Source organism: Frieseomelitta varia, unplaced genomic scaffold (genome assembly GCF_011392965.1).
Source record: "Frieseomelitta varia isolate USP_RPSP 00005682 unplaced genomic scaffold, Fvar_1.2 scaffold_737, whole genome shotgun sequence".
In the NCBI taxonomy this organism is placed as follows: domain Eukaryota; kingdom Metazoa; phylum Arthropoda; class Insecta; order Hymenoptera; family Apidae; genus Frieseomelitta; species Frieseomelitta varia.
The window spans coordinates 211,184-235,820 of NW_025110520.1; the positions used below are offsets into that span (position 1 = coordinate 211,184).

The 24,637-nt window shown below is 39.9% G+C and overlaps 2 protein-coding genes across 4 annotated transcripts in view; one reads left to right on the plus strand and one right to left on the minus strand.

Moving 5' to 3' along the window:
* LOC122535566 (neo-calmodulin-like) overlaps positions 1 to 24,637 on the minus strand; it is a 52,869-nt gene that overhangs the window by 21,755 nt on the left and 6,477 nt on the right. For 2 of the 3 annotated variants that reach the window (XR_006308202.1, XM_043667225.1), the window contains exon 2: positions 21,529 to 21,570. The exons of the other annotated variant lie outside the window; for it this stretch is intronic. Coding sequence is in view for 1 of the 2 variants with exons in the window: in XM_043667225.1 (XP_043523160.1) it covers positions 21,529 to 21,570 (42 nt within the window). In the remaining variant the exon portion in view is untranslated. The remainder of the gene's footprint in view (positions 1 to 21,528; positions 21,571 to 24,637) is intronic. 3 annotated transcript variants of the gene reach the window in all.
* Positions 5,387 to 13,948, plus strand: LOC122535568 (troponin C-like). The gene is made up of 5 exons (XM_043667228.1): positions 5,387 to 5,481; positions 6,559 to 6,577; positions 7,455 to 7,598; positions 12,252 to 12,500; positions 13,622 to 13,948. The coding sequence occupies exons 1-5, from the start codon at positions 5,479 to 5,481 to the stop codon at positions 13,648 to 13,650; spliced, it is 444 nt and encodes a 147-aa protein (XP_043523163.1). The 5' UTR covers positions 5,387 to 5,478; the 3' UTR covers positions 13,651 to 13,948.

Sequence of the window (24,637 nt, forward strand, 5' to 3'; positions counted from 1 at the left end):
GGAAATTTCGCCTCCTCGCGTTTATCTAATTTCTCTCCGGCGAGTTTAATTGCTCGGACGTGTGAACAACTCTCACATCGATATTCAACCGAACTGCAATCGAGAACAATTGCGAGAATGTTCTGCGAGATGTGAAAATTCCCTCGTTGTCGCGCTCTCGACGGTAGCATACGCGCGAAGTCTTCAAATATTTAAAATAGAAAAAGAAGCGTTCGCTTTAATTAGTTTAGTTTGTTGGAATTTTAATTAATTCATCGTTCATGATTAACCCTTCGCAACGTGAGGTCACCCCTGGCCTCTGGATAAAACCATCTCTTTTTAGAACTCTGGAGTCACCTCTGACGCGGCGCTTCATGCAGTCGCTAAAACAGATTAGCTCAAAAATTGAATCAGAGTTCGAGAACAAACTAGGAAAATAGTTACAGCGCAAAGGGTTAAATCGTTTCTAAAATGTCTCTCACGTTTGTTAATAAACACACTTGCATTTCGTTCGACGTTATTCATCTGTTAAAACGTGTAACCATTTTTCACTATGCGAATCTGTTTCTAGTTTCTAATTCGACTAAATTCGGCTAAACATTTAATATATTTGTGTCGTTGGAATTTCATTTTCGTAATGTACAGTTGTTTTTTATAGAGAATGCATGAATTTATACTAGCGAGCAAGATATCGATCACATTTTGTTCGACCTCTTTCAATAAGAGCTTTTTTATCGTAAGCTTTTTGTCTGACGAGCGTCATTTAACACTGGTCTCTCAGTCAATTCTGAATAATTTTCACGTGTCTCTTAGATTGTCCGTTTCACGCGCAACAATCTCTCCCTAAATAGGAGAATGAACATTCGCGAGGGCTCCGAGTCTGGGCTGGGACGTTCTTGAAGGAGGTCGTTAACGATTGCCGTTTACTCACGGGGAACGTTCCCCGTGAAATTTACGAGCCCCGGTAGGATGTAGACAAAGTGAGCATTAGGAATTGCAAAATAATGTTGTTTACCGAGCGTAGCTCAGCCATTACAGCCAAAAGCGAAACTGGGCCATCACCGTTTACGGATCTCTTTTGTTCCGTTCACAAAGTTATCTTTCCAATGTCCTGCATCCCCTTATCTACCTATTGCGATCAAGTCTGCTGCCCGTATAGAAAAAAATATTTTTTTTTCTCTCCCCCAGATAGAGTTCGTTCGCGAGAAGCGATCGCTGAAATCTGCATATCCGTCAAAGTTAGATTGTGTGTCAGGTAGCAGAGAGTTTCTCGAATTATTGATCGAGAAGACGATACTAGATTCGAAGGAGGGTCTCTGTTTAGAGACAAATGTGATTCACACGGCTTTTTACAGTTGTTTAACTCAAAATTGCCTTGAATCGGTGATTTCCTTATAATTCCTTTTAAATTTGAAATTTGGAGACGATAATGAGCAGTAAAAGGTATTTTAATAAATCATCAAACTGTTGTTTAATATTTAATTGAAGCCTCCGACAAAATGGAGAACGAGATATGAAACTTTAAAAGGTTTTAGGAATTAAACTTTGATGTGAACTACTGATTTACATGTAACTAATGGACGTTTCATATGCACTTCATATTCAGTGTGTATCGTGAATAATAAAACTGAGTACATATTTTATATCGCAGTTGTTTACTTTGTCGTACAAAATATTATTTTATTTTTCCAATATCAACTTTAGCGTAACTCAGTCGGTCAATACTTGATTTATAAAATCAATTCTGTCGATTTTAATCCACACTGCTTCAAAATTATACGTTTCAGATGAACTGTACAGTAAAAACTTTCCATTGTATAGTATTAAAAATCATTTCGCTCGAAAAGAACTTCTCATGACCTTCTCCCTACCCATCAGTAGAGTTATCCTAACCTTCTGTCCACGTTCTACAATTAATCGTTTAATCTGCGAACAAATCTCTATTTCGAAACGTTTCAATCCAAAAAAAAAAAAAAAAGAAGAAGGATTTTCCAATACGTTCAACCAAGAGAGTAACCAAGAGAGATATAGAAGAGAGAGAGAAAAAAAAGGGAAGAAAGAAAGAAACGCGAGCGTGGCGCTAACGAGAAACGAGACCTTTGGAAAAAATGAAGCGTCCACCTCTGAAATAAAAAATTCGTTCTCTTTTCCCTTGGCGAGATAGAAATCTAAGGTCGCAGGACGAACAATATCCTTAATTACTGGCGAAAAATCCGGCGTAAGCGTCGAGTCAACGTTTCGAGGTCGAGGTGCATCCCGCCTCTATTGTTCTCGGGCTCCCTGCTAATGACACGCTGTAGCAGAACGATCCATGGTAATTTCCGAGATTTCAGTCGCTCGACGAGTCTCGAAGCTTTCAAGCTTCTTGCCTCGCTTCGCTTCCCTTCCCTTGCTATCTTTCCCAGCGCACGGAGAATTAATCGATTGACGCGTTACTCGTTTTATCGCGACGTCTCGATCGGAAAATGTCTTCGTTTTACGTCCGTGAAATAAAGAATGCCAGCGTAACAATCGAGCCAGCGACGATTGGTAAACACGTACGGGGTGGAAATGGATCGTCGATGTGCAATTTCGGTTGAAAATCTTCGGAGGAAGCTGTCAAACAGGCGAATAAGAGCCAGTGAAGCTGGTCTCGCGACTGGATTTTTTGATTTCTGAACTTAAACTTGGATTTAATGATTTTGAGAGGCACTTCTGACTCATTATTTCGTAAGTAGAATTATTGTCAATAAAATTCTGAATGAAACATTGATAAATTGGCCACCGTGGACTTAAACCTCATAAGGAATTTGTAGATCATAACAATCGAACAATATTTATGAGAAGAATACTAGAATTACGGGAAAATAGTAGGAAGAATTACTTGGAGTATCAGTATTGTTCTTCGTACTTTCTCTCATATTAACACTCACTTGTAATATTCTTTAGTCAAAAAATAATCAATCGGCCAGTCAGTTAATGCAATTTATCACGATACGTAAAATTTGCACGATATTTAAATTTAATTAAATACGCGTCTATCAAATAGATGAAATTTATGTTTCTTGCAACCGCGACGTTCACTTTAATACGATGCATACGAGATACACCGCAATTATCTCGTTAACATTATTATATACGAACAACAGCAATAATACGAATGAACTATAAATCAAAGACACGATTGCCCGAGATTACCAACGTCGAAACACTCGGTTTCGAAAAAAAATTTATTACGTGCAATAGAAAGCAGGGGATGCCCGATGTATATCGCGCCACGCGGATATTATTGAAATTTACTGTTATACGATTGTTTTCTATATGGCTGGGCAAGGCCTGCCAAAAAGTTCCCGAGGGGAGAAGCAATAAAATTTTCGTGGACCGCAAACATGGCCGTGAGGAGGCGGCCGAGAAACACAGCGGCTGAAGAAGTGGGGATGCGCTGCTATTTCAAAACATTCCAGAGACTATGATACTACCGCTTACCATTCCATCGGTCCGGCGCGATCGTCGATTCTTTTTCACCGGTTACCAAGAAATTTAATATCCCGCGGCGAACACGCGGGCTCGCTCTTGTCGAGAGAAAAGGAGACAATTCCTCCGCGCGATCGAACGAAATTGGGCAATAAACGAAATTGTAGCCGACCTACGTTCGACTACATCGGCCGGGAGATAATTAAAATTCCACTCGGTGGAAGTCCATACAGTTGCTCTCGAAAATATTCGAGCGCTCGTAGGAATTTTTTTTACGAACACATCACGCGCGTGTTACGTAAAATATTCCAACGTTTTTATTAACGGCTGCGACGATTATTATTCAAGTTTGAAACAAATATATATATATATAGAAATTACAAGATATTTAGAACAAGTGTATAAAATCATTTGATCAATTGTCCATTGTATTCATAAAACACAACACTTTAATATTTATTACACGTTTTAATGTAAACGTATGTTAATTAACAAGTATCTTGCATCTTCTAAATGCATTCTCAGATTGGCTCCAATCTGTGTCTCTGTTAACAAAATGTCGATAGACTTTCGAAATATTCTATGCAACGCACGTAATTAAATTAAATTATAAAAACATCCGTCAAATGTATACGCGTAATTTCAGAAGCCATATCGATCAACTCTATAATGTATTACAAAACACAAACAGAATAATAACGTTACAAACATTGTTCTTTAATTTCACCGTCACTCGTGTCGACTTTTAAAAATAGTTTCTATTCGTTTCCTAAAAACTGAATCTTATAATGAAGTTAAATAAAAAAAAAAAAAAAAAACTTGAGATTGATCAGTTTTCATGCAAAGATTGCGTAACAATTATCGCACGTGGAGCATGGCAAACGGCAGCAAAGTGCAGCGAATTCTTGCTGCGTCTTTTTTTCGGCTCAAAGCGCACGCCCCTCACTGATGTATAGCGCTTTTCGTAAGAACGCGGTAGACGGCAAACGCTATAATTATCTTGTCAGTGCCACCTACGCGTGGCGTGCCATCTCTCCGTTGAATTATTATTTGAATAAACCGGCGATATTTTCGGAATGTCCAATACCAATTGAGTCGCTCTATATTTACACCGGTGTCTACCTTACGGAGTAATTGGGCGAACACGGTCGACGAACCTGCGTTTAACCACTTCGTTCCTTCGTTAATATTCAGAACCGTCGATTCTGAGATTGTTCATTGAAGTTTCATTCATTCGCGTCGGTGCATCTTTCGAAAATTCAAACGACTTTGCGTTCGTCTTTGCATTGGCAATTTTTACCTGTTCCTCGCACTTGAAACGATCATCTCTGATATCAGTTTCACACTCTAGTCATTATGAGAAGATGGCGAGATCTTCGATTTTTATTTCTATTTTCATTGCTCTTGACTCTCACCCTTCCATTACTATTGACTATAGATTGCCAATAGAAAAGAAATCCTTGCCTCTGTAGAGAAAAGGATCATTATTTGACCACTTGACAGCGTAAAATTTAAAATCTTTTCTCATCATTTAGGCGCCTCGCGCGCCAAGAAAATTGAAAATTTATCAATTTTGTCACGGAAGAAAAATTTTCATAACGCGTTCATAACGTCTCGTTCTAAGTTTTCTCTTGCAAGAGAAAAAGAAAAAAATGCCAAACAAATTGTCAATTTCTTCTCACAAAGTAAAGTAAAGTTATTTAGGACGCAGATTTAGATTCATCGTTATCGAAGATTCGAAGGACGAATCGTCCAGGTTGCTCGCACACGAAGCGCCCTTGAAACGACGGCTTCAATGGCGTTAGTTAATCGTTTACACAACGAATCGCAGTATTATAGCAGGGAGAATTGGCGTCGTCCGTCCGCGCCGCGGGAGAAGCTGTGAGAATTTTCGACAGTTCGCAGGAAGGGATGAGAGAAATTCCGCGCCTCCCCTTCCACGCGTTCTGGCTGAGCTTATAAAAGATATCCAGCGCGGATAGGCCATTAGTGGCGAAGAACGAGGAAACACGACGCGTGCGTTCAACTTGCTCGAAGCGTTGGGAAATGGTTAGTCAATTTGCAATTAACAAGTGAGAGACGAGAAGTCGCGAAAGTCGCGTGACGTTTGTTATACATACACGTCGAATGCTTTTCGTTGCATTAATCGAGAGAGAGAGAGAGAGAGAGAGAGAGAGAGAGAGAGAGAGAGAGAGAGAGACGGCAGAAAATCGTGCAGGTTGGCGTAACGCCAGCGATTCTCCGATCGATTTTCCATAACGGAAGTAATTGATGGAGAATTAAATCTCCAGCGAGGAACTCTGTCGAAATTCGGTTTGAACACTTTGGTTTCCCGGGTTTCTCGAGTGAACAGAGCTCGGCGACACGCACGTGGTGAACGTTTCACACCTCTGGACTTAGAGAAAATTATCCTCGCGTAATTTACAACTTCAGTTAGTCAGTAATTACGATTCTTAATACTCGATGAACATTTGAAAATAGAATAAACAGAATTTCGTAAAAATTCGCAACTTTTCGTTCATATATCGTTTGCAGTTGACTCTGAATTAACCAAGTACAATAATATAAAATTGTCTATCGAAGCGTCCCCTTCCTCTGTTCACTAGTAAAAAAATTATTTCTGAAGACGAGTTTCCATCTGTGCTAAAAAATATACGTAAACGTTGTTAAACTAAAACAATCGATGGAGATTGAACATACAGAAAAATATTTATTTATTGCGTACAGACATACAGACTATACAAACGTTGACTGTCGAAATCTTACGTACTAATTCTAGATAGTTAATTCTTCCACTCGAAGAAGCAATCTGCCGATTAAAATGACAGACTAAATTCTGCGGAAAAGAAAAAGAAAATTTTGCTGTATTAAATTCTGCAGGTAGCATAAAATTTCAAAGTTGAAGGTTCCATTGAATTCCAAATGGCACGAAGGTTTGGACAAAATATTGTCCTTTGTACTAGCGTGACGAATTTTGATTTTGCAGAGAATACATGATTCTCTTATCATCCTCTCAATTGTTATAAAATTAAGCTCATTAACTAACGACTAAGGGGTCAAAAGTGTCCTTCATTTCGAGCATCCTCGAACTCCATCGAAATTGCTTCTTCTTCTTTCTGTTTTCAGGATGACGAGCAGGTGAAAAGTAAGTCGATTCGCAGCCGAGAAGGAAAGGGGGACGAAAACGGAATTCCGCTCGCGTAACCAGCGTCGCCGGACGTTGCGCGTCAACAAGTATGGTTTTATTTGGTCGAGAAAAGAGGTCGAGAATGTCGAAGATCTAGGTCGCAGGCTGGCGTGTATTTTACACGTCGCGACTTCAAAGGGCCGGTTTCTCCACCCGGTTGCTCGTTAAGATTTGTCGCCGGAACGTGGCCCGGCCGGATTGCCAGCCGCTGCCAAAACCGAATCGATTTGTCGCGGCGACGATTTGAAGAACGCGTGGTCGTTCGCGAGATTTCTCAAGAAAAAGAGAGAGAGAGAGAGAAAAAAAAGAAACGCCACCACTCTCGTTTTTTCTCGTTCCCCGCCTACGCCACGCATTCTCACGCGGACGGTTTCCGATTGCGCAACCCCGGAGAGCATCTGTATCGCGAAATAAACTACCGATTGACTTGGCCTCGTTATTTTAATACACCGGCGTATGTACGCCGGCCACGCTGTATAAATAAATGAAGATGAATAAATGGATGTAACGTGCTTGCTTGGGTTTGGAATCTTCTGGAATATAAGAGAGTGATCTTCTGGGTTTTTTTTTTTTTTTGTTGATTTTTGCGGAACTTCGTGAATATACTGGATGACCTTCTCTTATTTTGTAAGAGAAACATTTTTTGGTATTTTATCGTCATTGTAGTAAGAAACGATTCTCGTGACTGTGTCGGTAGAATTTCAAACGAATTCGAAATGTTTCGTACGTAATAATCATTTCGTAATATTTTCGTGAATCGTTTACGAGATAACGTGGACGAATGAACGACTAGCGATACAGAAGCGATTTATTGCGATCCGTTTGTGTTTTACAGTGCTCAGGAGAGCCTTCTCCATGTTCGATTCAACCAAGTCTGGCCGGATCGAGAAGGAAAAAGTAAGGACAATCCTCAACACCCTGGGGCACACTTTCGACGACCACGAGCTCGAAGTGCTACTCAAACAGGAAGACGAGGAAGGTACACAACAATTTTTAGGATAAGATTCCGAAAGACGACGGAATATTCTTTGGAAATTCCGATTTCTCCGTCGGATTTTACTCGAGTTTTATGGTAATTTTTTGAAAAACTAGTCGAAACACTAGTCGAATAGGAAGACGATAAAAAGATCACAACTGTAGTGCCAACGATGAAACATTCCCTTATATCTCAGACTGTTACAACCTCGTAAAAAAGGTCGTACAGCAATCGAGTTGGTCTCGTTTTAAAGCTTCCGCTTCTCGTTTTGAAGCTTCTACCACTGAATAAAAATTACTCTGAAAAAGAATTTTTAAGAACATTTGAATTTCTACATACGCGATAATCCTCTAAAGTTTTCTGTATGATTTTTTTTTCTTCGCCAAGTTATTGACAAAAATTGCAGAAACTCGAAGACTTTGTCGAAGTCCAAAGTTCAGTAATTTGTCGGAAAGAAATTCCACGGCAGGTTTCAGGGGATCGTTGCAGAGCTTCGATCTTCAAATCCATCGAGGGACGTTCAAATTTATAGTACATTCGTGTGATTCGGAATGTGAAGACGGAAGCTTCGGGCTTTAAAGCGAGCCCAGATTCATCGCTGTACTATTGCTTCTCACGTTGCGAGATTGAAGCAGCTTAAATGTCGCCAATTTTCTTTTTCGAAACGATCGGAAATTTAATGTAAGTTTAATGAAAGTTCGCGGCCGCGAAACTGTACGTATGCCACGATTTACGATTTAACGGCCAATTTCTCGGCGACAGAAAATCCTGCAGTGTGACGAGAACGGCAGCGTTCGGAATTCCGATTCCACTGAACTTTTCGCGAGTTTTATAGCAAATTTTTTGGAACGCGACGTCGGTTGCACGGCGGCCGGATCGATGCCTCCGTTCGACCGAACGGGGCCAAATAATTCATGATATAATGGCTGAGACACGGGGAAGCACGTGTATAGAGGTAACGAAAGCTGAATAACGCGAACGCGTTGGAAACTTTTCCCCAACGTCGCCCCGGCGACTGTCGGTGTTCGTTTCACGCAGCGTTTAAGTTTTACCAATCAATTTTAATAGCTTTCTGCCTATAGTTCCTAGCCTTCCTATTTTCGTCCTGGCGTTTTCTACGTGATTGCTTGGCGCTACGGTCTCGGCGAGAAAGAGAGAGAGAGTTTGAAATAATCGAAAGAAATTAGGCACTAGATTCAGCCAGACGCAAACTGGAAATTAGAATTACATATAAATTGTATTTAAATCAGATATAAATTGGATTGGGTCAATCTGGTGAACGAAATTACACGTTGGATTAAAATTAAAATTAGAACTCGACGAACGGTACAACCGACGACTGAAATTATGAAATTTAAATTCAAGCAATGAAGCATACGAGTAATGAAAGTAATTTGAAAATCGTAAGGAATAACGTACACGCTTTTATCTTGTTGAAAGCACTTTCGAAAAATGCTACCCGAGATGATCATTTTGATTACTTTGACGGTTGAAGTGAAATTAGAAATTAGATCAGATAAAAGATAATTCGTCCCCTATTTCATGAGCCAGTAGGCTTATTGAAACGATCGGATATCGTATCACATCGATGTTAAGACTCCCTTTGACTAGTTTCTCTCTCAAAAGGAAGAGGATTTCTAAGATATCCTTCCACGGAGTCTCGTCGTAGGCTCCTTTCTCACCGTAGAACAAGAATTGGGTCGAGACCTTCTCCAGTCCACATTTTCGTATATTTCACGTTACACATCGTGTCACTGTTGGAACAAATCGCGATTCAGAGTCTGGATGGTGCGTTCCTCGAAGAATTCTCACCCACGCGTTCGTATCCAGGAGAAACTTAACTCTCACGCTCTCCGATGGATTGGCTAGTAAAGTAATTAATCGGATTCGAAACGAATTTTCTGCTTACACATTCTTGTTCTTTTTTTTTCTCATTTTATCGCCACGTAATTTGAAAAAATGAACGTGCAAAGGTACTGCACGTTTACACTCTAAAACATTTTGCAAATTTGAACGTCTTTGTAAATATTGGAATTTTTTTTTTATAAATAAATCTACTTTAGGTCTTGAAGATTGCAGTAGATTTTCTTTTTATAATAATTTCTTAGAATTTGTTTGAATTTTTTCTTATGAAGTTACAAGGGTTTAAAGTTTGACAAAAAAAATTGACAATTTTCGATCATTTTTCACCTTATATACGTTCTCAAAGATAGTCGAGGGTAAAATTCGTAATAATTAGATACAGTACGTTGTCACATAAATCAGGAAGAGCGACATAATTGTTCTCCGCCTGAACATTTTCATATATTTCGAAAATCTCGTTTCTTAAATTGTATTTAGTATCTCAATATTGTACTTTTTCATCTTCATTCGTCATAATTCACGTGCAAAATACTTGTTTCACGTATTCCACGAACATTGCAAACATTAAAACATTTGTTACGTTTGATCATCAACAATTATTACATGCTCGATTCTATGTACTAATTTAAAAGCACCTACTATCCTGACATTTGAGAACGAGTTATACGCTCGTTCATAAGTGTACTTATGGAAAGACAAGTTATTAGAAAATTGTTAAATATTTTAGGAATTATTAGTTTCTGGTATTAGGTCATCCTGGTCTTTATATAGATGTAAAGTTAGGTGAGAACGAGAACGCGAAACTCGTATAAACGCTCTTTGTGATTAGACGCTGCGTTTATGTAAATTTCCCTCTATATTTCATAAGGAGTACTCGATAGTTCACAGCGTAGTGTTCTAAGTAGTTAAATCGACATTGTTCGTTTTTAAAAAAGTTGCGGATACTAACAACTATTTACAGTGACGCTTAAAAAAATTCTTTCTTTCCTTGTGGAAGAAACGAAATTGAAGGAATATTTGAGTACTTCGTTTTTTGTCAACAAAATGATTAGATGGCTGGATTTGTCTCGACTTTTAGTTCGACAAATGAAGACTTTGTTTAATGTAGTTTCATTCTTTTGCGAGAGAAATAATGCGAAAGAATGTTACCAACTCTCAAACAATATGGTAATTTCGAGTATTCAATTTCACTTCATATTTTACGTCCTGCGCGTAATAATGATTAATAATGAAATGAAATGAAACTAATGGTTGAAACCTCAGTCTTGACGACCGGTAATACGCAGTTTAATTCTTAAGCAGTTTAATTTTTTGAAAGCTGAGAGCTTTTATTATTTAAATCTCAACGATTTAAAAGTACCAACACCTGCCAGTAGTTTCGATTACTAACGAGTGTACTCTTACAACAAACAAATAAAACATCCAAAAAAAAAAAAAAAGGAGGAGAAGGCAAATATTTGTAAAAATTGAACGGTCGCGCGTTAATTGTATTTCGTGCAGACAGAATGCGAGGTCGAATTAGGAAGGTCGGGCAAGCATCGACGTTGTCGAAGAAAAGCCGCGATCGAAACTGCTCTAGCCACCGTGTCCGCCTCTACAACGCTCGAACGAGAAGCACTTAACCATGACGTCGAACCGTGACACCGAACCGAATGCCAGAAATTACCGTAAGCCCGTCGAATTGCCTTGGAAATCGAGACAACGCCGCTGGCTGACATTGCGCCCGGCGACCTGGCTTTATCAACACGCATTATTATGCAGATATCGACACACACGTCGTGCCGAGACATATCTGCCCGTACCCGTTTCCATTCTGTGTTAAGGCATCGTGTCGTCCGGACGACCGCCAGTTTTCAGCGACAGAATCCAGGTGAAGTTGCAAGCAGATTTCACGTGTAGAATAAAATTCGTATGAATTTTTAAACATCAATTTAAAAGGGAGAGGCCAGTCGCTAATTTCGAGGGACAGAATTCTGGGTATTACGAGTAGAACTCTGTATGAATTTTTGAGCATCAGTTTAACAAAGGAGAGGATAACTTGTTTAATTAAATAGAGATTCGTCGAGGAAATTTTTCTTCTGTTGTTCTAGTATGTAACAATTGAAGGAAAATAATGGTGAATATTATATTATTCGTTTCTCTTTCCAATTTCTTTTCAAATAATTTCGAACATCATTCAGACATTTCACGTGGGTTCTATAATTTTACGAATCCTCCAATTCCATTCTGTAACGCATACAACATTCGAATACTAAAAAATTCAAAGAACGAAAAAAAATCTCACACTTTCCAATATCTTGTAACAAGAAAGACTGATCTACTCCGCGTAACTCTGCTACGTGAAGTCTGCACAAAGTGAAAGTTTGCCCAAACTTCCGTCCACCCCCATAAAACAGAAGCTTCCCCCGTTGCATTCTTCGTTCGAAAACGAAAATTTCACCCTCTCATCCACCACCGAGGACACACGTTCGCGAACCACGTCCAACCGATGAGAATTATATCCCGCGATGGTCGATATAAATTTCAAATTTATTCGGTCGGAGAGCGTTTGGAAGGCTACCAAGTATATCGTCTCGGATATTTTTCCACCCGGCCGACAAAAAGCGACCGCGGGACGGGGAAATCGGGAAGAAGGTTGCGAGCAGCTTGTTTACACTACGTCGAATGAATTGCCGCGAGAAAGGGAGGGCGGTATCTAGAGATGAATTTTTGTTTTATCTCTCCTTCTCTCTCCCCCCTTTCTTTTTTCCTGTCTTTTTTTGTTTTTTAATTGTGGTCTGGGTCGGCTTTCAGGCAACGGCAAATTAAATTTCGACTCGTTCTATCGGGTGGCTTGCCACTTCCAAGAGGAGGACGACGAGGCCCTGCAGAAGGAGCTGAAAGAGGCTTTCAGGCTTTACGACAAGGAGGGCAACGGCTACATTCCAACGAGCTCTCTCAGGGAGATTCTCGCCGCCCTGGATGATCAGATAACACCCGATCAAATGGACGGCATGATCGCTGAAATTGACACCGACGGCTCCGGCACGGTCGACTTCGATGGTGAGCATTCGTACAGTGACTATTGTAATTACACGTAAAACGAAGAAATACTCGTAAAAGTCAATAGTTTAAAGAGAAGTTGGAAGTTAGAATTACCTCAGAGAATTCTCTAATGTTCGAAAAAAAGAAAAAAAACGAGAGCTATTAAACATTATTGAGAGCGTCCAGTCTTAATTTTGGATCAATTTGCAATTAGCAGAGAATATCATGTGAATACAAGAAGCGATGTTTTCGCGTTATAGTTTGGAATTGTTCGTAATGAAAGAAAATCCGATGGTATTAAAAAATTATAATTGAACATTATTGTACGTCACATTTATATGTTACACATTAATTAAACGTCGCATAAAAGTAATGACGAAACTGATAGAAGGTGTTCGATGATACAAATAATTAGAGATAGTGATTCTAAGCTTTGCAACGACGCGCTTAATGATATTTTCGGCAAACGTTACCAAGAGCGATTCGAGCGAATGGTGTACGATATTGGCAACACGAACTTTTCTGCTAGCTTCTCGCGTCTATAGAGCTCGTTACGGTGGCTCGTACGAGGGCTTGATTAAACCTCCGAACGTCTTAATACCGGCCTTCCAAAGCTTCTTTCAAAAAACTCCGAAGAACCTCCGAATAAAGGGGCAAGGATACGACCTACTTGCCTTCCAGGAGAAATATTCTCCTATCGTGCGCTCTCTCTCTCTTCCTCTCTCTCTCTTTGACGAAATGAAAAGGATCGTCCAACAATAATATTTCGGATTACGCCACCTTAGTCGACTATACTAACCGTCGGTGATGAAACTTGTAAAAGGATGAATTCGCGAATTTTCACGCGAACGCGCTTTCTGAGTAATTCTCATGGCACATCTAATGAATAAATTTTTGGATATCTCGCAGCTGAACAAAAATTCCGAGACCCGTCTCGTGCATTAAAAATATCAGAACGGATATCGTATATTTTATTATCGTGCATTAAATTTGAAACAAACGCGGTTGATGAAATCGAATCGAAAGATCGTTATTTCATTTTCCATTTGACAAACGAAATAATCAATTTCGTTCTCGCGAATGGAAAGTAAAATTCTCGTATCGTGAAAATTCACACCTTGTTAATTTCTGTTTTGCAGAGTTTATGGAGATGATGACCGGTGATTAAGCTCGACCACGGATGCACCGTCTCGCGTGAGAGGAACGCCTGCATTTTCTTCCTACGACACTTCCATTAATCGTGGACGAAGAACTCGCTCTTTCTCTCTCTCTCTCTTGAAATTGAAATTGAAATTCCACGGGAGAAAGTCGTCAACGCATTTACTACATTTCGGTGCAAAGCGAGCAAAAGATGCAACAAAGGATCCACGAGGGAGCATTGTTTCTTTTTTCCCTGCCGTGTCTGTTCGCTCACAGTGTACAAAAATCATGAAGCGTTCGATTAAACGTTATCTTTGCCGATCGTATCGAGGAGATCATTTTTTTTTTTTATTCCGCACCGATCGAAGACCAACGATGGGACACGTTGCTCGAGTTGTTTGATACTCGGCGTGACGTGATCACGACGTAAGTTACGGCAGTACGCAGAAATCGGCGCGCGGCCATCATTCTTTTCAGTTTTCGTGATAAATCAGCGGTTCCACGCGAATGCATCGTTATTTTCGGAATCGATCCTTTTTTAAGCAATGCTTGCAGGAGAATAAATTTCGCGCGTACGAAACGAATGAACTTTCATGAACAATCATTTTGCAGTGGCTTGTTTCTTAACGAAGTAAACTTTAAATGGTCTGTTTTATTTATTTATTAATTCATTTTAAATTCTATTTGGCAAACTTCGTTCTCACGGTTCTCTCAAATTTTTTCGGCCACGATGATTCACGAAAGTGCTCGAAATTTTATATATTCGTATACATGTACATACGAATCTTCCAATCAAACGTTTTTCTGTTTTTTTCTTTTTTTCCTTTTACAAGTTTCGTATTTTATTTCCACAGTGTCGAATTTTTGCAGCCATTTGAAACTTTACGATCAAACGGCTCTTTAACAGACTCCACGTTTTATATTGAATTTTTATAGCTGTGGCTCACGAAGGTGCTCAGAACTTCGCATCCCGTATTACACTTGAAACGAGCGATAGTGGTTAGTATACACAGTATTTCTCAATCAATTTCCAAATCATCAGCTCGAGCGTTGAAACTTTCTTCTAAACGTTGAGATTCTTCTCGAAACGTTTCAAAGTCCTCTCAAAATGAGAATAAAATCGAGATATGAAAATTCCCCAATAATGAGAATAAAGTTGAAGAATACGAAAATCTCGAGGATCGTAGCAACTATCTTTCAAAGAGTAACACGCTCGTCGCAACGGTGACGGCGTTTCTGAATTTTAGAGATAACGACATCTGTTACGTGGTTGGACCCCGACGTGGCGACTAATAATTCCCTGTCGCTTCGAAAACCGGCGAGCTTGCATGGGATATTAATCAAGGATCTCCGACGAGCAAATCGCTGAGCGTGCAGGAGGCACTCGTGTTCGAATTCCGCGAAGGCCACTCATTCGATCAACTCGGGCATCGACTCGCGGCAAGGTTCGAGATCTCTATACTTTACAACGTCGCTCTTGTGCACGTATCAGCCTGGTTATCGAGGTTATAAGACAATAGGGATGGGATTTCGCCGTGGCGAAAACGACTATCTAGCTGTTGGACCTGCTTCCCTTCATTTTCTTCCCCTCCCAGCTTGGAAATTCGAGGTAATCATAAAATATAATTTATTGGTAGAACATTTTCGATTGGAGAGTTCGTTTTCATTCATTTTTGTGTCGAAGTGGTGGACCTCACGATTGATTTAACAATTTTTATTCTTGCCTGAGCCAAAGAGTAGGAACTGTGAATCAATTGGACTTTGGTAAATAAAATGCTTATAGAATACTAGAAGATTGAATGATTGATAGGCGAAAGACTACTATAATGAATATATTACGCAGGAATAACTCGGTTCACTCGACAAGAGTTTACTTCACTAAAAAAAAAAAAAAGCTTTCAAACTTGTTCTTGTAGAACTAGTTCTAGTAATCGAGGAATACTGTGTGACTACCAGAAGTTTCCTATTAAGAGGCAATTTCGCAAATAGAATTTATGTATTCCATCTTACAGAATACAAAGTCACAGAAATTTTCGCGAGATGAATTTTTATCGATGTATCACGTAGATTACGTAGATATAGAATTTTGGTAGTCACTGCTGATAAAGTTCGTTATATAACTGATACAGTTTGTCGAAAAACTTTGTTTAATTGACAAATTCATCGTCAGATTCCCTCGATTATTGCTAACAGTCACGTTCCTTGAATTTCAATAGTTCATTCTAGTAAGCAAAAAATTGGAAACGTGAAATCGGAGGAAGAAATTTCTTTCATTCGTCGTTAAAAAATCGTCACCAGGTTCGAAAAGAAGTGATTTATCAAGCTGAGTCAATGAAGATAAACGAAGATGGCCTCGTCTCTCAACGGAGCGATTCCAGTTGATCGATTTCGAAATCTGAAAGATTGAAGAAAACGAAGAGAGAGACCGAGAGAATAGTGGAGGATCCGGCGAGAACGTGCAGAAACACCCATCGCCACCCCCTCCCATCGTCAGCCATGCTCCGCTTTCAGCTTTTGCTCCCTTCGACTGCCTTCCTTCCTCTTGTACTCACTCAGTTTCTCTCGCTCCTCTCTCGCTGCAGTGAGGACTCCGGGTCTGGCCCCGGCCGTTTCACCCACTCAAGTTTTGTCCGAGTATTCGCGAGCGAGACCCGGAAACCGCTTCCGAAGGATCAATAATTGGGGCCGGCTGCGACCGTCCTTGAAAACCTATAACCCGTAGGCGATCCAGAGGATTGATAGGTCGCGTAGAAACACACTCATGCAGAAACCCTCTCGTTCGAATCTTCGTTATCCGAAGAACGCTCTATTAACACTCTCTCATTTGGAATATTTATCGTTGCGAGAGGCGTTCTTTCCTGTTAAATTCATATCGCGAAAGATCGATTCCTTTCAAATACTTTTGTAACCTTCGTGCGTATCATCACGCTTGAGCTTGAACATCTGAATGTTTCGAATTGAACGAAGTTTCAAAACGTTTTTCGCGATATACGTTAGAGGACTAGTTTTAAAAATACTTTCGAAGAGTTATAGCGAGTTACTATGCGAAGCATTTCTACAGCGTGGAACGAGAGAGAATATCTCCAGAAGATTGAATTTAAAAAATTCTTCGAGCGTGCTAATCCTAGATTGGGAAGGAAAGTAAGTCAAGAACGTGAAGAAGATTTTGGAAGGATCATTGTTCTCGAGGAACTAAGACGAGAAGAGCAGAGCATACCTTTGCCTTGGAACAAATCGTTCAATTATTCGATATCTTAATGATCGAATTACGATTATCGAAAGATCATAAGGTGGTCCAAAATTCTTCTCATTCGAGGCTCCAAATAATATTTGATAAATAAATTTGAATTTTATCCCTCCAAATTTTATTTAATGATCCGATTCTCAAGTAATTAATATCTCGACAATCCCACCGAGCCAGCTGGCTGAAACTTTCCAGCGTGCGCTTTTCACGAGGTTAACTCGCGCAGTTGATGGCTTGCAAACGCGCGAAACTCGTTCGAAAAACCCCTTTCACCGCGAGAAGGCGTTAAAACTCGTTACACGAGGCAACGAAAGGAAAGGGGCTGTGCTATAACCCTGAAGAGCAGTTACAATAATTGCGACCTGGATTGCGTTCCTGCACAATCGCAACGTTGTTTTACACTCCATCCCCTTCTCTCTCTCTCTCTCTCTCTCTCTCTCTCTCTCTCTCTCTCTTTCTTTCTCTATTTTCGCTGTTTTATACGAGTTTTCCACGTGAATGCTCGCCGAACACATCGCTTCGAAAGGGAATTTTTGCAGGCCCGGTTGTTCACGGATGAGCAATGCGTCGATGCGCGAAGAGTAGCAGTCGATTAAATCGTACGGACAGATTGGCATAGTGTCATCGAGAGTGACGGGTTGTCCGATATAGTTCCCCCCCCAGGGCACGATACGCAGCCAGGTGCCAGCTCATGGTTGCACGATTTCGTCTGTTGAAATTACAGGGAAAAGTAGAGCAACCGTCGAGTGCATTTGCAGAAACGCGGTTTAACATTTCAGGGGAGGGACGTTTAGCTGCGACGTTACGGCGATGTACGGTAGTCTGCGAAAGTATTCGAACAGTTTACGGAAACGTTTTATTAACATTACGCGCACAATGTGATTACACGTTCTGAAATTTCATTAGCAATACATCGACAGGGGAACTGACTGTCGTGATTATAATAACGACGTTTGAAACGAACGTGTAATCGTATCGTTCGCCGAAGCTACGAGGTATTTGGAGGAAGGACATATCCCGTAGGAATTGTAAATTACAAATTAATGAGCTGACAGGACTTTCTGTCATATTACGATGTTATTATTATTATTGTGGGAAATGCATATATTTTATAGAAATCAGATTGTATCAACGATCATCAATATTCAATATGCACGATTTCTAAGATATATTATTACATTATTACTTAAGACAGATGTTGGCGCTATAAATTAATTTCTTGCAGCTTCTACGTGCGATTTTATTATTCAATGGGACCGTCGTTACTTTCCATCGAACATAAACAAATTGCTGCCTGTCCTAATCCTCGTTCCCTCTTAAACACTCGATTTATATACACTTCCGTGAATTCTCTACGATGAGCAAACACTTCGAATACCTTCGTTCGAATTTCCGACAACGTCGGAGGTAAAGCGTAAAGGCTTGTACAATGAACAGAGAGAGAGAGAGAGGGGGGGGGGAGAAAGAGAGAGAGACGAAGAGACGAGGGAAACGACTGAATAAACATGGAGAATCCTGACCTTGGTACGTGTCACTGCACCTACGACAGAGTAGCCTGGAAACGATGGTCTGAGGACGATTAATAATTGAGCAACGGCCACGACAACACCGACCGACGACGAGGGTGCAGCTCGTGGTATCGATCGCCCTGGTGCCTTCTCAACCCCGAACCATCCTCAACTCGAATCTACCGCCTTCGCTCGCTACATTCAAAGGCTCTCGCCGCGGCTCTTATTGCTTTTATACACCGAGAGACGACTACTCATGGAGAAGGGTGCTCGCCGCGAGAGAGGAGCCCAAGATGCCATTCACCTGATTTTCTTCTCTTAATCTACGATACCGGCCGCTTTTTTCCGGCCCGTTTGTCTTTCCGAAAGAGATTCTCTCTCGCGAGGATTGCTCGACATTGCACGTTTTATAGAAAGATCGAGATTTTTATCTTCTCACGGGATTCGGCCAGCCGTGAAAACGCGGCGACAAATGTCGAGGACATGGCCGTAACGAAATATCCTCGTTTCCTCCGAGAGGTTCGTCGATATTCTTCCCATTGTTGGGAATATTCGATCTCTTTTTTCCATCGAAAGAGACCGAGTGTCTCTGGCGAGGATCAGAAAAACGCAGCCGTGAACACCACGCCCCGCGTCGCTCGCGTTGCAGTCCGGTAGAACCGATTTCGCGCGATTAATATGCAAAACGGAATGATGATTGAAAGTCGAGATGAGAATAAATTACCGAGACGAGGAAAAGGCTTCAAAGGTGTGTCGGACGCATTGGTTAAAGCCTCGCATCCTCGCTCAGAAGTTTTGAAGACGATCGTTACGTTCGTTTCAGAATTGGAAAATTGATTAATACTTTGTACGACAAAGAAGGTGTAAAGTATCGGTGTATTAATAAACATTCCTACAAGCAAAGGTATGAAGTATCCTTTGCTTTTTGGATCGAATAAATTTCTTCGTATATTTTTCCAAGAGGAATATTACGACTAATTTTGATTGTCCGATATAATATAGCGACAGACGAGGCATATGAATAGACATTGCATGCAATGTATTTTTTCGGCCACGATTTCGGGTCATCCTATGCTCCATTACCATTCTTCGTGTCACACATCCTGTCGTACCGATTCAGGCAGATTTTCCACTGCTAGTGATGAGAATTAAAATAAAAGAATATGGAAAGTGTTGTCACATCTGCTTCGAGAGTTATTTATTGAATCGAACGTGGTGATACTTGATCGATGAAGAAACATAACGATTTAAAACAGTACTTGAATGGAAATTGGGATGAAAAATTCATTATACATTTGATTATTATTTAGATCTATTTAAAAGTAATAGAAAAAATTGATTGAAACATATTTTTTAACAACATAATTAAATATGACGTTTTTGACTTATTTTATATGTATAACTAATTCTTTGCTTCAATCGTTCTAGACGGACGTGGCAATCAAACGTTTCAAGCTTCAAACAACGACTATATTTCCGGATATATTGTGTCGTTGTTTATGACACACACTGTCTTCGGTGTCGCCGGTTCGATTCCAGCAGGGCGACTTGAAGTCTCAAAAGTTAAAACTCACGTCCGACGAGAAACAACCAATTCCACTTGCAATTCGAACGTCACTGATCGGCACATATCCTTACATTAATCCAGCTTCTATCCTTTTCCTTTCTGTGTGTACGTGTATACTTACGTTGGTCCTTTTACAAACGTCTGCGCGCAATTTGTGTCAAGTAGAAGAAGAAGAAGAAGAAGAAAAAGAAGAAGAAGAAGAAGAAGAAGGTGAAAGAAAAAGACAGATCAAGAGGAAATGCACGAGTAGATTAGTGACCTAAGGTAAGGCAGGCGGGGAAGACATGCACATTCTATTGACAATGAGTGGTGTTCAGTGTTCAGTGAGGAGTATCACGAAAGTATTCGAATATTCGTCACAGAGGAATTTTTATAAATGCATTATAAATGTCGTGTAAAATATTTTGAAGTCTCGTTGAAACTGTAATGAGAGATGGTAGAGTTTGCAATTAATCTTACAATACCTTGTGGTTTTTATATACAAGGTGTTTCTGAAACTGTGGCACGACAGAGGATAATTTCACACGTACAAATAAATTAGGAAGAGAGAATAACGTTTTCATTTTCGAGAAAACTGAGTTTCAAAATTTGTCAGGTACAGCTTGAATTAAATATAAAATAACGATATTTAAAAGATAAACAATTTAGAAAGTAGCGAATAATCGATTGAAGGTTACTCGTCGCAAAGATATAGAGCAAAATTCTTCTATTTCATTTGTTTCCAAGAAACATGATGTTTACACGTGTGCACGTGTACTTGATAAATTATTAAATTTCATTTTCTTGAAAACGAGGCGTCGGCTTAGTTTCACAGGCGAAGTATCCTCGAGTCGATCATTCTCTCCTCGCTCAATTCGAAACTAGACACTCGAGTGTACTTTATTCTTTCTTCTCTTATTCTTACTTCTGCATACGAAACGACCCATCGGTTGTACCGCTGTACAACTCAGAAACACTCCGCGAATTTTTGACTGACTGCGGTATTAATTTTCAAAATATCTTACATGACAGACAGACACACGCGACGTGCTCCAGAAAGAGGCTGCAATAAATATTCCAACACTTTCGTCAGCGATCGTACGTATACAAACAAAGGACGTGCGTGTGAGTGGCATGCTTCGTTCATTATTCTTGCATTTCTGCGTGTAGGAGGACAAAACCGTCAGCATGCACGTACAGGTACATCGTACACGACCGCTCGTGTATCACCGCTGATTATTTCTCAGCGAGATGAAATCCACATGGTACTGTTCAATATTACAATAAACCGTCGTCTCGTCGATCGTCAATCAATTAATTTCATAGCGAAAATCGTCTATACTCTCGATGCTAACAATTCTGACGACAATCGTAATGGTAGAACGTAACAGTAGAACGCGCGGATCGTCGTGTCCTCTCGTCGGAGAGGCTGAAACACGAGAGAGATCCGCGCGTGCTCTACGCATCTACGTACGAGCAATTAACGAATTAATTAATTAATCAAACGTCTAGATTCTAAGTATCTAGCTAAAACGTCCGGCTAAAGTAGCTAAAGTATTAACTAATTTCTCAGCTATATATGTGGATTATGTCATTTTTGGTATGTACCTGGCTCAGGCTTCTAAAGCTACTTGTACTGGCGCTGCGGGCCTGTAAACACAAGTACAGTACAGGTCACCAATCACCACACACTGCAGTTGGAAAAAAGTAACAAAATAGAGACATGGTATAGAATAGTAGACAACATAGAATAGTAGTAGTAGGTGGTTACATATAAAAACACGGACACAGTATAGACAGAGAATAGAGAATAGGAGTGGGGTAAGACAGAGAGTACGACTGTGCTGATATCTGTTGAGTCGGATCGTATAATTTGTTCTGCGATACACCTAAACTAGAGGGAGGAAAAAGAGAAAGTTGTTACGAATTACGAGAAATGTTGGTGTGCCAGCGGGGAAGATCTCCTCGAGATTTATCTAAATTTTTAATTATTTGATAGTGTAATTGTTAACGGGGCTTTGACAGATGGCGATTATTTGCAATTATTTCGTATATCTTTTAACATTGTGTAAATAAATATTAATATTATACTCAGTTTCTTGGCAATACGTCAAAATTTGCATTTTGTAATAATAGTTATAATGTGCTTAGATAATCCATTGTGAAGTCACAAATAAAGTATAATCTATCACTGTGAAAGAAGAATCGAATGGTCCCGAGGGAGACACATTCTAGTGCAATCAATTTCTTCTTCTGCAATCGATCACATAGGTTTTTCTTCAAAATGAAATCATATTATTTTCCAACGAAGTGATCGACGCAGATCGCATCATTTTTAAATTGCATCGATACACATTAGAGATTGTATACAAATATACTTTAAAACCATATGTGATTTTCATCTGCGAGAATTATTATACCATTACAAACGTGTAATTACGTTATAACGTAACGATCATGTTGTAATCAAAATTTAATAACGAAACCAAATGACTAAACAATCGTTTGGTAATTAAACCGGCACAAATTGGCACAAATTATTTTTCTACCAATGATTCACAATGACTTTCGTACAAGTACAATTTATCACAGTCACGATCCACAAGTACGACACGATGTTACAAAGCACAAAGTTAATATCGTAGTCTCAAATAAAATTATCCTCGTGAGATCTTCCCTAATGGCAGTAGGTATATAATGAGGTATACAACGTGGATACTTGTCGTATTCGCAAAAAAAAAAAAAAAAAAAAACACGGTATTCGTGGTAGTACAGCGTATTAACAGCAGTGCACACTGAACATACACGACAGCATAGCGTGGGTTTCTCAAGTGTTTGAACAATTACGAGGCCAGTTTTCGTGTTTCTCACAATCATACGTAGCTCGGTTTCTCTCTTTTCCTTTTTCCTCTTTTTTTTTCTGTACAATCAAAGCGTTCAAAGGAGAAGCGAAAGAAAGAAAGGACAGCGTCACTCATGACAAAGTAGAAGAGAGTGGAAGTGATTCGTGTTGATTCGTTCCTGCGAAACTTGTGCAACGTTGAACTTTTCATTGTGTCCGGGTTGGACTCGCAGCTTTCTCGCCACGACAGCCACCGGATCGTCCGCATGAATCTCAAACTTGTCCGAACTGTCGCGCACGACAGTTTCTTCCTGCGTCGGTTTCCTCGACGTTTACGAGCCACTTGGCTCAACACGTTAGTTCTCGCGCCACCGATACTCCGATTCTGATAATTGTAACTCTCGTGTCTTATTCATAACTCTAACAATGAGTATCCGACTAAATGCAATGGCATCGGAGTAAATGTGAAACACGATTTGGTATAAAATTATACGCGAACTTTCGTTCGTTATTTCCAATTTTGAGAATAAAGTTTGAAACAAATTGGAAAATAATACACATTAATCTTTAAATGTGTTAAATGTGTTTTGAAGTACACTCGGAATTCTTTAATATTAATTTGATCTTTCCCCAACACTTTTACTATTTTCGTCAAACTTTGCCAAATTTTCCATCGAACAAGCAACAGTTTACTCTGAGCGATGAATAGACATGTCGATCGCTATTTAACTTTGTCTTATATCTTCGTGTTATAACAAACGTAAAACACATCTACAGATTTTATATTTATGCCATAACATTTTCTCTCGACTTACTCAATTTTCCATTAGCCAAGAATCTGTTTCTTAAAATCAAAGACGATACTTGTCCCAATTGCGACTTGGAATTCTGTACTTGCTTCGCGACAATCTATCCACACACGCCGCGAATTTAGGTCGTGTGTGACACGCACGCACTTACCGCAAGCAATTCTTGAAGAGCAGTCTCTCTATAGAAAGAAAGAGAGGAAGGGAAAAAAGAAGGGGGGAGGCGGGGAAACGGAGAGGGCAGAAAGGAAAAGCAAAAGTTTCGTTGCTGCTCGCGACGTGTACTCGGTTACTCGAGAGCCTAGCATTGTCGTTCTAATTGGACCGTGGTTTCGTTTTGTCAAAGGTAACGAGGCGGTACCCGCCGACCGGCGGAAGGCTTAATTTGCCGGTTTTATAGAGGCCCCGATTGCATTTCTCGATATGAAAACCTTCGCGTTCCCGGGATGTACCCACTTTTAAAATAGTGTTCTGTCCGGACGAATTAATTGGATCGCCGAAACGTAATTAATCTACCGTATCTGTCCTAGCGAAACGGAAATGGCAATCGGATTTTGAACGTTTCGTCCCTTTTGCACGTTGATTAACCCCGACGCAGAGATCATCGTTCCATTTTTCCCCGGCCTTCTTCGTCTTTTTCTTTTTTTTTTTTTTTTTTTTAGTATTTCTTTTTTTCTTCTATTTACCGATAAGCTTTATCGCGTGCTCGTTTAGCAGAGGTTGGGCCATTATTATCGCGAGCGGCCCCAATATTTCACTTTACAGCGACAAAACAGAGTTTGAATTTGAAAGGTTCTTTACTCCCGCGCGATAATGAAATTTATCAACAGTTTCGCGTGTGCCAGAATGTTTTATAAATGATTAATTGAGAGTGGAATGAAAATAAATGGTACTTTTGTTGAAGCGAATCAACATTAATCCACCTCGGACTGCGGATAGTTTCAATAATTGAATTTCGTATCACATTTTTCTCACTTTCATTGAATATCTTAACTTTTGTTCGAAAAAAAATTATCCTGTTCCTCTTTGCCTAAAATATAAAACTCGTATGAAGATTTCGCATTTATCT

Bases quoted from the DNA above. Each gene is read 5' to 3' on its own strand.
- LOC122535568 (XM_043667228.1), top strand. The intron at 7,599-12,251 runs GTACACAACAAT...GTCGGCTTTCAG, and splicing joins CAAACAGGAAGACGAGGAAG to GCAACGGCAAATTAAATTTC. The intron at 12,501-13,621 runs GTGAGCATTCGT...TCTGTTTTGCAG, and splicing joins CGGCACGGTCGACTTCGATG to AGTTTATGGAGATGATGACC.